The following is a 14223-nucleotide window of genomic DNA, read 5'->3' on the forward strand; positions in this document are numbered from 1 at the left end:
ACTCAAACTTCCTTGGCTCCTGCTGTTTTCCATTGCATCGCATTTGCAGTCATGCAAAATATCTCCTTTCACCTTAATCTGCATGAGCCCCCCTTCCCTGCAGGCTCAGGAGGGAAGGGGAAGCCAACACCTCTTGGTTATGATCACTGGAGCCTTGTTCCCCACTGGGCAAGAGGGAAGAGCCGGTGTCGGTGACCTACGCAGCTCAGTTTGAGGTGCCCATACATCATTAGGGTAATTAGGAGGGAAATTAAGCAGGTTTGGTGCTGCTCTCAAAGTGCTGCATGAAACCCACAGCCCTGGAGGTGCTTCGAAGGTTTGGCTCCTCCGTGAAGCATCTCCCAATGGACCGGGATGGATGCTCCTGTGTCACCTTCCCGCAGCCAAAGAAGGGGATTTCTCCGCAAAGGGATGGGATTTCCCTTAACAATGGCTCTTGCAGCACCCCAGAGCCCCTCACGCTGTGCCTGCATCCGCTTTCCTCTGCACATCCCTTTCTTTTCCAGCGAGGAGCAATGGGGAAAGCAGAGGATCGCGGCGCTGCTTGGCGCTGCGGCTGTTCCCGTGCCACCGCGGACCTGTCTCCTCTCCAGACTAAACACTCCTGATATTTCCTGTCTCTTCTCACATAGCAACATGTCTGTAATGGCTCTTTTCTCCTGGTCCTGCACCTCTTTGGATGCCGGAGCGGCTCAGGATGTACCTAATCCGGCGGCTTTAACGCGAGCTGCTGGGGAAATGAGATCGCCTTTCGCTGCCTCCAGCTATGTCAAAGCCCTGACACCCCCCAAAATGGGAAACAAGAGCAATGCCTCTATAGAAAACAGCTTTTCCAGCAAGCCAGGGCAATCTGGACACTGGAAAAAGCCTCTGGTGATGAGAAAACCAGGTAAATCCTTGGAGACGGGGCTGGAGCTGAGGAGGGATGGGAGGTGGAGGAAACGTGACTGGCACAGCACAACCACGGCCCCAAGGTCTCTTTCCTCCTGTGTTACGTGGCCATCCCCAAACGGGGGGGTCCAAAGGGGAGGTTGGACACACCGATGGGACAAGGTGGAGCATCCCGTGGTCCTCCTGCCCCATGGGATGCGGGAGCGCTGCCCGTGCCGCCCTCGGTGGTGCACTGGGGTGGTTTCCTTGCTCTCCTATTGCTTGCAGGCAGCTCCTGGTGGAGATCCCTGTTTGTAGAGGCTGGATCAACCCAAAGGAAACTGCTTGCGACTGCTTCTCAGCAGCACTGCCAAAGGACCATGATTCAGTGCTTTCCTCTTTGGGTCGAAATGAATTAGTTCAGGCCCATCAGGATTCTCGAACTCCAGGAGCACAACAATAAACCAGTGTTTAAAGGTTCTTCATGGCCATTTAGCACCATCTGGGGCGTCTGACCAGGGGCTTTGAAAACAGTTGGAGATGAAGTAAGAAGGATCGCTTGGCCTGGACACCCCCTTCTGCCTCCCAGCTGCACCGACAAGGGAACTGATCCTCATGGACCCATTAGACACAGGGAAAGGGGCTGTGGAGCTAACGTGCACCTCAAAGGGCCTCTCTGAGCTGCCTGGTGGGGTCTCCAAATGAGAACGTGGTGGCTTTGGAAGGAGCAGAGGAGAAGAGTTTGACCACGTGTCCAAATAGCAAAGAGCTCTGCCCTGGACGTGCTCCTCTTCCAGCTTTGAGGGCTGAGTTTCATGGAATCAGAGAGGTTTGGGTTGGAAAGGACCTTAAAGCTCATCCAGTTCCAACCCGGTGCCATGGACAGGGACACCTTCCACTAGAGCGTGTCATCCCTCTGGTTTGAATGGGTGAAGCTTGAGCCATCCCTATGGAGAGGTTGGCTATGGAAAGCCTTTGCGGCGCCTCAGGAGGACTTGGCTCACTTTGGGTGTCCTAGAAGATGGATTTGAGGGTTTTCCAGGTTGGGTTTGGGTTTCCCCATGTTGGGAAGGCACCATTGATTTTCAAGGGCGAGTGGATGCTCACCGTGTCCGGAGCTGCCCCAAGAGGGGCTTGGAGCCTGCTGGACATTCAGAACAGGCTCATGTATGTTCCATCCCTGGGGTGCCCACCTGAGAAGTGAGGCTCCCTACGTCGTGTCAGTCAGGAGATGCCACAGCTGGAAGCCCGTCTACACCCTGAATGGCCTCCCTGGCTCCCATGCTCTCTCCAGGAGCTGGCTGGGACCTCCCCGTCCCACCTTGCAGCCCCACAGTGTCTCCAATGACCACAGCTTCTGGGAGCTGTGGTCTGACTGTTCTGGTACCCAGAGCCCAAACCACCCGTGCACAGGGGCTTGGAGCAACCTGCTCTAGTGGGAGGGGTTGGAACTGGAGGAGCTTTAAGGTCCCTTCCACCCAAACCACGCTGGGGTTCTATGCCGAGCCCCTGATGATGAGCAGAGCATCCCCGGGATGCTCTCTGCAGCCCTGAGGATGTTTGCTGGGTGAGTCCAATGGGATCAGACCCCAGCAGGATGGGGGTCCAACCCCACCAGGATGGGGATCTCACCCCTCTCGTGACACAGACCCTATGGAGAAAGGAGAGCCAGCACAGGAGGCTGAATCATCAAGACGCTTTAATCAGATTTATCAGACAGCTCTGGATCTCCAAATAAATAGATTTATCAAAACAGAATAAAACCAGAGATAAATACATGTACCAAAACAACCTGAAAATCCCCCAAAGCTGGTTCCAGACAGGGGGAGGGCGATGCTGCTGCACCCCCTCCTCCCCACGCTGCAGAAATGGTCCTGTTCGCCCTTTGGGAGATGCCCCTCCTGTGAATACAGCCCAGTAGATATTATGTAGGATATAGATAGATATATAGCATAATAACACGCTTGGTAGCGACCTTAGTGCAGCGCTCGGGGTCTCAGACCCCATCAGCAGGTGGGTCCTCCCAAAAACTCCATCTTCAAGTGACCTGCAAAGAAGGGAAAAGAATCCTTCCGGCGGGAGCAGAGAAGACCCAGGATTCCTCCAGGAGTACCCTTATGGGGTTGTCTATCCAAGGAAACCCTTTGCAGGTCACAGGGGCTCCGAGGAAAAGGATAAGGATGGTTTTTCTTTCCTTGCAGGTCATCTTCATGTTGGTGGTTGGAAAGAAGCGTGGTCACGGCTGCTGCTAACTCCTGATGCTCTTCAGAACGCCGGGTGTCAGGGATGTATCCCACCTCTCCGTGCCGCTCCAGGTCTCACATCTCCCTTGTCCCTTCCTCCTCTTCCCTCTGCACTTCCAACCTCTTTGTCGCAGGAGGTGATGGCCAACCTCTTGTGCTCTCCCGTTGGAGAGAGGCACCTCCACGGCTGGGATCCCATGTGGTTCAGTTTGGCTCCATGGCTGGAGGTTCTGTAGTTTACACTAGTGCATCCTTTACTGCTGTGCCAGTCTATTGAGTAATGAGGCTTTGTACTTCCTATATAGGTGTATGTGTGTATGGGGTGTGTACATAAATCGATAGCTAGGGTAGAGTTTGCTCTCGTTACAAGCTCTTTGTGTCTTTCTCTGGGCTCTCTGTCATCTGCAGCTCTGATGTCTGGGCTCGGAAGATGTTCCAGTGACCTGGATGAAGGGAGAGGGACGCTGATGAGCAGGCAAACCCGATTCACCCCATGCACAGCACCTCCCTCGATGGAGGACCTCCAAGAACCACGTGGGGAGAGGTCTACCCACAACGGTGGCCATGGCCGGAGCAACTCATCAGTGCTCCTGTAATCCTAGAATTGCCATTAAAATGGTACTTGGGGTCAAGAGGGGCCCTGTGTACCTCCTGAAATGCAGTTAACAGCACAATCACTGGCATTCCCAATGCTTTCTTTGGAAGCTACTTGGCTCTTTGTGCAGGGCTTTGCATGGTAAGGCAAGATCTTAGAATCATGGAGCTGGGTTGGGATGAAGGGACCTTGAAGCTCATCCATTCCCAACCCCTGCCACGGGCAGGGACCCCTTCCACTAGAGCAGCTTGCTCCAAGCCCCTGTGTCCAACCTGGCCTTGAACACTGCCAGGGATGGGGCAGCCACAGCTTCTCTGGGCACCCTGTGCCAGCGCCTCAGCACCCTCACAGGGAAGAGCTTCTGCCTTATCTCCAACCTGAACTTCCCCTGTTTAAAGAAACCCCCTTAGGTCCCTCCACAGCCTCACTGCTGTGCAATGCAAAGCAAATGCATTGGTGGGAGCTGGGAAACACCCCAAAACCCAACACAAAGCATCCCAACCCCTCTCCTTGCTCCCTCCGAAACAGCAGCATCCCCGTGCGTGCAGGAGGGAGCTGGAGATGCTTCCCCCCTTGGTTGGTGCTTCCCTCGTAATCCCAGCAGCCCTGGGGCCGTCATTCCCAAGGGGGGGAATATTTCCTGGCTGAATTAATGTCCTGTTGTGAGGAACCCTCTGGGCAGTGCTTTCCTAGGACGTGCGGCAGCGGCAGAGGGATGGTTTCCCAACAGGGCTATTGGTGAGGTGAGAAGAAGGGGACACGTGCCAGAGATCCCAGCGAGGGTCCAAAGCCTGACCTGGAAGCAGGGACTTGAAAATCCCCCATTGCTTGGCCAAGAGATGCTGCCTGGAATGGATGGGAGGCGGAAACAAAGCTCCCTCCCTCCCCGGGGGCACTGGGTGTGCTGGAACGCACTGGGGCAGCAGCACCATTCCCGGCCGACCCCGTGCCCTGTGGGTGCTGGACAAGATGGGAACGGGGCCGATCCGGACCTAACCCATTGCAGCTGATCCCAGCCCAGGCAGCAGGAAAGCGCCCGGCCCTTTGGCCCCGCGCAGGCACGCTCGGCATGCGCACCGGCATTCCTGCTCCCGGGAACGTCTCCCCATCCAAGAACATTACGGATGAGTTCTCAGACTACCTCAAGGGTTTATTTCTCTCAAATCCCTTGCTTAATTCCCTCTTTCCCCCCCCCCCCTTCCACTCTGCCCGTGATGCCAGATGGATTAAATGGGATAAAATCCAACAGGTTTACACGCTCCGGAGGCACAAAGCCTTTGGGTTTCACAAGCCTGCATCCACTTTTAGAAAGCTGGCTGCCCTTTCCAGCAGCATCAAGGGGAAATGTGACTGCTGAGCAGGAGTGTTGCAGATGAGGGGCAGCTCCAACCCCGCTGTGTCTGGACAAGTCTTCTCCCTATGGATCAGCTCCCCACGCCGCGCCATCGGGATACACGAAGCCTTTTGTGGAAGGGGCAGTGAAACACGGGGTTGTTTGGGGCTGGACGAGTGGGGAGATGATGGGATTTTTGCCTCCCTACCTTCGTTCGTCCTGGTGATGAGTCTGAAGTTGTGTGCTTCCTGCTTGAATTCCTGTTTGCTGATCTTCTTGGTCTGGATCAGATGAAAGATTCCTGCAGAGGGAACCACAGGGAATCACATTTGAAGGCTCAGACAGGTTTGGATGTCTGCTGCTCCGTCCCCTCCCGGGGTGTAAAAGGGATGCTGCCTTCATCATCCTGCTTTGGTGCAGGACCTGCTGCCACCGAGCCTGGTAGGGGTTTAGGAGTGAATCAAGGGCTGGCCAAAGAGCAGGAGAGATCCCATTTGACAACTGCTCATTACACCAGAACACAGCAGGGGCAACACCATGGGCAGGTGGGAGCAGTATGGTTTTGTCGCTCCAAAAAGCATCTCCCATTGGAGGAGGTTTGATCTGCCCCCAAACCCATAAGAGAAATAAAGATTAAACCAATGGAGTCCTGGGATCCCTGTCCATCCTTCCCCACTGCGTAATCCCCTCCATCCCTGGATGCTTTCCTTTCCTGGATGCCCTCAGGGACCAGCGTTTTCCATCTCTCTGCCCCCCAGCCCTGGAACTCCTCCAGGACAGGAAAACCCCATAAATGCCCTCAGCAGAGGTTGCTCTTCCTGCCTGTGCCAGCAGCATCCCATTAGCGGAGGTGCCCGACTCACGTGTTTGACCCAGGAGAAGCAGAACCTGCGCTGAGCAATGGGAGTCGCTCAGAACCTTTCTGCAGGATTAGGGCTCGTGAGGCTCAGCGTTGCCTGGGAAGCGTGACAAAGCAGGCAGGTATTCCTGGCACATCCCTCCAGGCTCCACTGCTGATGCGAGAGGCAATGTGCCCCCCCCCCCCCTTATTTGGTTAAGAGACTTGCCCTGATTCCCAGCAGGAATTACACAATAGGGAATATATAAGGAAAAGCAAGGGGCAAGCAATCCATATAAATGGGATGTTAGGGACCAAGGGGGAATGAATACAGGAAGTCAAAGCCATAAGGAGAAATAACGTGGCTCTTTGAGCTATGAATAAGCCCTTGAAGTGAGTCAGGAGGAGAAGATGCTGGGTGGGGATAATAAAAGCGTTGATGACGCGAGGAAGGCCCAAGGGCTCAATAAATCCTCCTGGTCTATCCTTAGCAAGGAGCAGGAGGGGGTGCGAGTGGTCCCCGTGGCCGGTGGGGCCCTTTCCAGGACGTTAGCAACCCAGGGGGTGTTTTAAACAGGAGCTCCAAGGGACAAACATCTTCTCATCACCCCACCTCGATCACAGTCACCCAAGGGCCCTCCGGGAGCTGGTGGAGACCTTTGGTTGTCTCTGAGAGATGCCAGGAGCTGGGAGCAGTGGAGGAATGAATGCAGCTGATGCTCCAGAACTGACTGGGAGGTGCAGATAAGGATAGCCCACGGTGCCTGCAAGCACCAAAGAGGCTTGATGGGATGGAGATGGGAATGGGGGATGCCCCTGTAGTGATAGGACAAGGAGGGGTGGTTTGAAGCTGGAAAAGGGAAGATTCAGACTAGGTACCACAAAGAAATGGTTCCCAACGACAAGGTGATGTCCATGTGTGCGGAGTGAACATGAGGGCTGGAGCAGCTCTGCTCTGGAGCCAGGCTGAGAGAGCTGGGCTGGGGCAGCCTGGAGAAGAGAAGGCTCCTGAAGGGGAGACCTGAGAGCAGCTCCAGTGCCTAAAGGGGCTGCAGGAAAGCTGGAGAGGGGCTTGGGACAAGGGCCTGTAGGGACAGGCCAAGGGGAATGGCTTGAACCTGCCCGAGGGGAGACTGAGCTGAGCTCTTAGGCAGAAGCTCTTCCCTGGGAGGGTGCTGAGGCGCTGGCACAGGGTGCCCAGAGAAGCTGTGGCTGCCCCATCCCTGGCAGTGTTCAAGGCCAGGTTGGACACAGGGGCTTGGAGCAAGCTGCTCCAGTGGAAGGGGTCCCTGCCCGTGGCAGGGGGTGGAGCTGGAGGAGATTTAAGGTCCTTCCAACATAAACCAGGCTGGGATTCTGTGATGACTTTAAACATGGTACTTACTTAACGCTGGGCTGGGGAATGAAGCAAGTCTAACCCAAGACACTGCTCTTAGGACTTGCTAAATCATCTGCAAGATGAAGCCTTGGCGGGTGCTGGAGACAGGACCATGGGTGCACATGGCTGTATGAGACTCATCTCAGCAGGAGCCAGCCTTGGGCCAGAGCCGATGTCCTGTTTTGGGCTCTGCCCTTCAAGACAGACACAGAGGAGTCCAGAGCAGAGCTACAGAGAGGAGCAAAGGACCCGAAATTTCTAACGTCAAGGGAAGAGTGGGAATAAATTCAGCTTAAACTGAATTTAAACCACGTAAAACTTCAGCCTTAAACCATGGATGAAGAGGACAGAGGTGGGAGCTGATGGCATCCTCAGAGGAAAGGAGCCTACTCTTCACAGCCACAATGGTGAGGGTGAGAAGGCAGGAGCTCGAGCTGGAAGAAGGATGAACGTTGTGAAAAGTCTTCCATTGGTAAAGGGTTTGTGGCTCTGGAAGGGATCGGATGGGCTGTAGAGTCTTTATGGCAGGAGATCCTTATGAGGGTGAGCAGGGGCTGGAGCAGCTCCTGTATGGAGCCAGGCTGAGAACATTGGGGCTGTTGAGCCTGGAGAAGAGAAGCTGCGTGGAGACCTCAGAGCAGCTTCCAGTGTGTGAAGGGGGCTACAAGGATGCTGGAGAGGGACTCTTCATTAGGGACTGCAGTGACAGGACAAGGGGTGATGGGTTCAGACTGAAACAGGGGAAGTTTAGATTGGATCTAAGGAAGAAGCTCTTCCCTGTGAGGGTGCTGAGGCACTGGAATGGGTTGCCCAGGGAGGTTGTGAATGCTCCATCCCTGGCAGTGTTCAAGGCCACGTTGGACAGAGCCTTGGGTGCCATGGTTTAGTGTGAGGTGTCCCTGCCCATGGCAGGGGGTTGGAACTGGATGATCTTAAGGTCCTTTCCAACCCAAACCATTCCGTGGTTCTATGATCTCATCAAGCAAATGATGGAGGAGCATGCGGCTGGCAGGTCTGTGCTATGGGGATGTACCAGTGTGGTGAAACACTGGGCCTTGCTGACGGTCCCCGAGGTGCAGGTTTTCAGGATAGAAAGGAATGGTTTGGTGGATGTCTAATCAGCAGCCTGGCAGGGGAAATGTGGGAAAGAGATCCATAGGGATGCTGCACCTGCAGTGCAATCCAGGCCTCCAGCGGGGCAGGAGTCAACAACAGAGACTCCAAACCATGCTGGTCCCTCTCTGATCCTCCCTGCTCCTTGTTGTCTTCTCTCCCCATGAGAATTCCTCCCTTAAACCATCAGAAAGTCTCTTTCCAAAGTCACTGAGGTGTCCAGACCCCTAAGACCATGGGGAAGCCCCATTGCAGCTCACTGGGGCTGGTCATGCCCCATCACCAAACCGGGTATGGTTTCATCCTGGTGCTGGCGCCGGTTTCTCCTCTCAACTCCAGCCCCGAAGAGGAAACAGAGGAACAGAAGAGGCCACGTAGGTCCCATAAGCCCATACAAAGGCAGAGGGACAGGCTCCAGGCGTGACTTGCGGGCTCCTTTCTCCACACACGCTGCTCTGTTGGTGGAGTGATGGACCATGGCGAGGTGGAATCCATATGTGCCTGAGCTCATGCTCTTTCCCAATAGTAACACTTTGCTCTGCCAAGCAAAAGAGCTGTGTTGGCCTCGGGGACAAGGGCCTCCCCTGTCCTCCTTGGCTGGCAGGGCTCAGGAGCTCCGTGCAGACACGAAGCTCTTGGCCTCGGAAGGTGGCGAGAAGGTTTTGGGTGGCAACCTCTGCCAAGGAGCGAGGGGAGGAAGCGGTGGGGCCCAGACAGTGCAGGCTCACAGTGTCCTCCAGCCACAAGGTGCCATTGTGCCGGGGTAAAGGGGGGAGGATGGGGAGAGGGGCACTGGGGAGGATGGAGGATGGCAGGGGGAGCGTGGAGACGGGGTGGCAGCCAGGGCTCCATCTCTGACTCCTCTCCACGTGTTCTCCCCATTGGCAGCTTGAAGAGGCAGCCAGCGGAGGGCTCCTACGGGAGGGATGGAAGGAACATGCCCAAGAGACCACTGTTTGCCTACACTCATCCAGAAGACGTGGATCAAGGTTCACTGTATCCATAAGTAGGGTCTGGCCAACCTCAAGGGCTCAAGGCACAGCTTTTTGCAAGGGGTAGAGTATGTCCAATGGAGACTTGGGCTTGGAGCACTGCAATGCATTCCCATGCCCAATAGAAACACATCACAGGTATCTACCAAGTGGCCCAAGCAGAGGTAGGCTCCTCTGCTGGTAAGAGTGTTGTGAAGCTAAAGGTGTGAGGAGAGAGCAAGAGATTGGTGTCACTGGCGGTGTATTTGCTGTCTGGAGGACACCCCAACAGCAGCATCCAAATCCACCCATCCAAAAAGTGAGCTGGGGCCAATTCAGCCCCTCTGTGGGCACCTCTGCAGCATCTCTGCGAGCTTTGCTCCAGCAACGAACAAGAAACGAGTGACCAGAACATCGTTTTGTTTTGCTTTCCATGTGCATTTGGCATGAAAGCCAGGGCAGGTTTGGAGGAGAACCCATGGCCCTTGTTTGCCCATGTGCTGTACCTCCGGATGGTGTTACAGCTCATGATGGCACACAGTGGGGCCAGGAGTGGTTTCCAGCCCCTGATCTCCATGCAACTGATGGCAAAAGAGTGCAGAAGGATGGAGCTGGAGGAGCCAGCCTGCTGTCAGCAGCTTTGCACTCACCACATGAGGTCTGGAGCACCACTAGGAACGCCTGAGAGCACGAACAAAGCTTGGAAAGCAGCACGTTTCCACACACCTCCTCCATTGCTGGCTGCTGGCGGGACATGACCCACCTTTAATCAGCTTCCAGTTGTAGATTTCCACCTCTTCTGCAGGCTCCTTCTCCACTGCCATCGTCCTGAGGATCTCCTTGGAGGACCCGGAGCTCGGTGGCACAAACACGTACACCAGGACGCGGTTGGGGTTCTTGGCGCAGCGCGTGGTGGCTGCTTCAGCAGTGGGTTTGACCTTGGTTTCTGGGCAAGAACAAGGACAGAGCTCATTGAACGGGGCAGGAAGGAGCTTGGAGGAAGCCAGCTCAGCACCCGGGGCAAGGCAAAGGCATCGCGTTGGGTTTGATGCTGCGTGGGACACTGTGTCTCCGAATGGACCTTGGCTCCAGGGCTCTCATCCCCAACACTGCGATCTGCAGCAAAGGGAGATGTTGATAAAGGGTCTGTGGATCTGCTTAGCCCCAGGTTTTCCATTCCCTTTGATTTTGGCTTCCTCTTTGCCAGCAGGGATGGAGGAGGGGGATTTTCTCCACCTGGATGCCCCATACCCACTGCAGGGACCTTGGTGTGGTGCCATCACCACTGCAAAGCCCCTGCATCTCGTTGGCCTCCCTATTGGCATCAAGAGAAAGGCATCTCACTGGGTTTGATGCCATGTGGGATAACCACATCCCCAAATGGACCTTGGCTCCCAACACCACAATCTACAGCAAAGGGAGATGTTGCTAAAGGATCTCTGAATCTGCTCATCCCCATTCCCCATGATTTCGGTATCCTTTGTGCCAACAGGGATGGGGAAGGGGGATTTTCCCCACCTGCATCCCCCATATACCCACTGCAAGGACCTTGGGGCATCACCATCACCACTGCAAAGCCCAGGCTGAATTCCCTGCTTCCCATCTCTCTCCTGTTGCCATCCCACAGGATCAATGCCAGCAACACGCAGGGATGAACCCGCAACACGGGAGCCAGCACCGGGCCTGGGCATCGCGCCCGGCTCAGCCCCAGCCCAAAGCCTCGCCCCACATGGGGTACAACAGTGGGGAGACCCTCAGCGGGGGCACCGGCAGGCCCCTACGTGACTTCCAGCATCCTTGCTAAAGCAGAGCTGCTGATTGTTTCATGCTTTTAATGGATCTGGAGTAATTAAGAATCCCCCGTGGGTTTGGAAGGAGATTTATTGCCTTTGGTTGTGGTCTTTGGAACGCAGAGAAGCTCAGCTCTGCTGAATTTAGCCTTGTTCTCCCCGTCCTTTTGGATGCCGGAGCTGTTTTACACTACTCGAAAGAAAGTTTGGCTATGAATAGATGCCTGGGGTTTATTTTAGTAGGACAGTTATTCTAGGCCTCATTCTGTGCTTGCTGGCGTGGTCCTGAGCTGCTCTGCTCAGAGAGGGGATGGAAATCCCGCTTTAAAGGGATGCAAAGCAGGGCTTTGTCAAATGGGAGGACAAGCATTCAGCTCTGCAGGCTCAGTGTGATGTGATGGGGGACGGCCGCGACCCACCACCCTCATCCCTGCCACCGCGGGGTCCGGATGCAGGGAAACCTCCATCCCGGACCAGTGAACTTCACTCACTCCCTGGCTGCTCTTTGCACCCACTGAGGAATCCCCACCTTTACGACAGAGAAGGAACTACACATCCTTGCAGGTACAACAGGTATTTAACAACCTTGGAGCATCACTCTTATGGCCAACAGTGCTGCGGAGGAGAAGCAGGGACACAACGGTCTCCCCATCCAACCCATGCATCACAGCACCGGGTTCCCCTGCGGTCAGGATCCCTTTTGTTAACAGGAATCACTCTGTTTGTCCCCAGGCTGCTGGGAACAAAGGAGGAAGAGGAGCAAAGTCCTGGGAGCTGCCTGGAAAAGGAAGATGGGTGAAACCTCCATGCAGCAAAGCAAAGGACGAGACTGAGACTCGGCTGAGCCACGTGTGTGTGTGTGAGATTGCAATCTGGGAGTACTGGAAAGCAAGGAGAAAGCCGTTTTGGCTGGGTCAGAGTGTTTAACTGGAAATAAATGAAGACCGAGCAGACGAGAGATCCCAGCAGAGAAAGTTGTAGACTTGAAAGCAGAAAGAGCCACTATAATGGGAATGCGAGACTGGAAGGGCTCTGCTCAGTCATCACATCCCGTTCCCACCAGGCACCACGTCATAAATCCTGCTCATAAACACATCAGGAACCTTATTAAAACAAGCTGAGCTTCTGCCCTTCGCTCGCTCAGAGCATCCCTGCTCAGAGGCTGGAAACTCCCACTTCTCATCCCGCACTGTGAAGTGTGCCGATGCCCTTTGCTGGCTCAGAGCATCCCTGCTCAGAGGCTTCAAAATCCCACTTCTCATCCCGCACTGTGAAGTGTGCCGATGCCCTTTGCTGGCTCAGAGCATCCCTGCTCAGAGGCTTCAAAATCCCACTTCTCATCCCGCACTGTGAAGTGTGCCGATGCCCTTTGCTGGCTCAGAGCATCCCTGCTCAGAGGCTGGAAACTCCCACTTCTCATCCCGCACTGTGAAGTGTGCCGATGCCCTTTGCTGGCTCTCCCTGCTGAGACCCCCCCAGGAAACCGCCTTGAGGATGCACATCAGAGATCAGCCAGGAAGCGCTGCATCCACAGGGATGCTCAGAGGTGCTCAGGTACCTCCAGTGTCTCCAGGGAAGCACTGGGTGGTCGCTCAGCTAAACATCTACTGCTGAATGACAGGGATGCTCTGCCCCATCTTTGCCAGGTGTGTGGTTCAAGGTGAACAGCTTTCCAACGACCAAGAAGCAGCCAAGAGACCCAAACCCCATTGAATATGAGAAATAAAGAGGTCCTCTCCACCGTGTCCCAGCCCCAGCATCAGCCCAGTTCTACCTGGAGCACCCCAACCGTTGTGTGCCAAACCTTCCCCTTCCAGGACTGGGGAATTCAATTCCAGTTCAATCAAGCCATGAGTGCCACAGGTAACACCACAGTTGGGAAGCATCCTCCTAACTTCAAACCTACGTTTCAGGTGCCACAATTTAACCCTATGACTTCTTGTCCCAGTTGAAGCTCTGGAGAACAGACCTTCTCCCCAGAAAACATCTTCTCTCCATCTGAAGACTCTTATCACGTCCCTCCTTGAGCATCTTTCTCCAGGCTACAGCCACCCAACAGATACAACCTTATGGGATCGATGCGCCTTCCTCACCTTGGGCCAGTCCTGCTGCCCTTCAAGGCAGACCAACCCTTACACTGGTGCTTGCCCTGCTGAGCTGATGTCGATTCAAGTGACCAGTGATGTGAACACATCTGCCTGGGGCTTCAAACCAAGGCTAAAGGAAGGACCTGGAAGGTACCTGCAGGAGAAGGTGGGATCTCACCTACCTGGACATATTTTACAGCATTTCCCATCTACTTTCTCTGGATGCTCACACGGATACTCCTTGGGGCAGGTGATCTTCTGGCAGTCCTGGACACCATCCCTGCAAGTGCAAAGGATGCAGGGCAGGAGGCCGTAGAGCCGGAAGACGGGATGCCACACTTCCCCATGGGAATAGGTCTTCCCGTTGTACACACAGGCTGGAGGAGAGAAAGAAAAGAGGGGAAATGAATCCCCCTCCTCTTTGCAAAGTCAATGCTTGGTGGAGCCCAACTCATTTCACACCTCGGAAACGGGTGGCCCTGCTCTCTTGAGGAGCACGGTGCTCTGGCAGCACATCCAGCAGCAGACAAGGGGATACGGCAGCCACCCCGCTAAGGAGGTGCCATGGAAGGCGTAGACGAGACCTCAGTGCCTCAGTGGTGGCCTTGGCAGTGCTGGGAAGGGTTGGACTGGATGAGCTTAAAGGGCTTTTCCAACCCAATTGACTCTACGGGGCAGGGGACCCAAGCTGCAGGAGATGGGTGCTGCTGGGGACAACCTCCCCGGTGGGGTGAGCGTGGGCAGGACCTCGGCATCCTCCAGGGCTCTGAAGCCCAGGGTCCCTCGGAGGCAGGCCCAGGCATGAAGCACAGTGAAGAGTGCCACCTGCTGACTCCTCCACGAACACGTTTGGAGGTCCCACAGCTTCCTCCAGGGCTTCATCTCCAAGGTCTGGGAAGAGCCCTTTGGAGACACAGGGGTGGGAGAGCCCCAGCAGGAGGAATGACCTGTCTTCTCCCCTCTGCATCCATAGGGTTACCTCCTCATCGCCTTTATCTCCATGAG

General features: G+C 55.1%; 1 protein-coding gene across 2 annotated transcripts in view; it reads right to left on the minus strand.

The window, feature by feature from the left end:
- Positions 1-2474: 2474 nt before the first annotated feature.
- Positions 2475-14223, minus strand: part of CHRDL2 (chordin like 2) — a 28881-nt gene continuing 17132 nt past the window's right edge. For both annotated transcript variants that reach the window (XM_061442137.1, XM_061442136.1), the window contains exons 8-11: positions 13401-13595; positions 10105-10287; positions 5250-5342; positions 2475-3556 (exon numbers count right to left, since the gene is read on the minus strand). In XM_061442137.1, the coding sequence (XP_061298121.1) occupies positions 3477-3556; positions 5250-5342; positions 10105-10287; positions 13401-13595 (551 nt within the window). In that variant the 3' untranslated portion in view covers positions 2475-3476. The remainder of the gene's footprint in view (positions 3557-5249; positions 5343-10104; positions 10288-13400; positions 13596-14223) is intronic.

The sequence above is a fragment of the Pezoporus flaviventris genome, unplaced genomic scaffold (genome assembly GCF_033815535.1).
Source record: "Pezoporus flaviventris isolate CSIRO_AGI_PZ_B2104156 unplaced genomic scaffold, CSIRO_AGI_Pfla_v1 ptg000215l, whole genome shotgun sequence".
NCBI classification, from domain to species: Eukaryota; Metazoa; Chordata; class Aves; order Psittaciformes; family Psittacidae; genus Pezoporus; species Pezoporus flaviventris.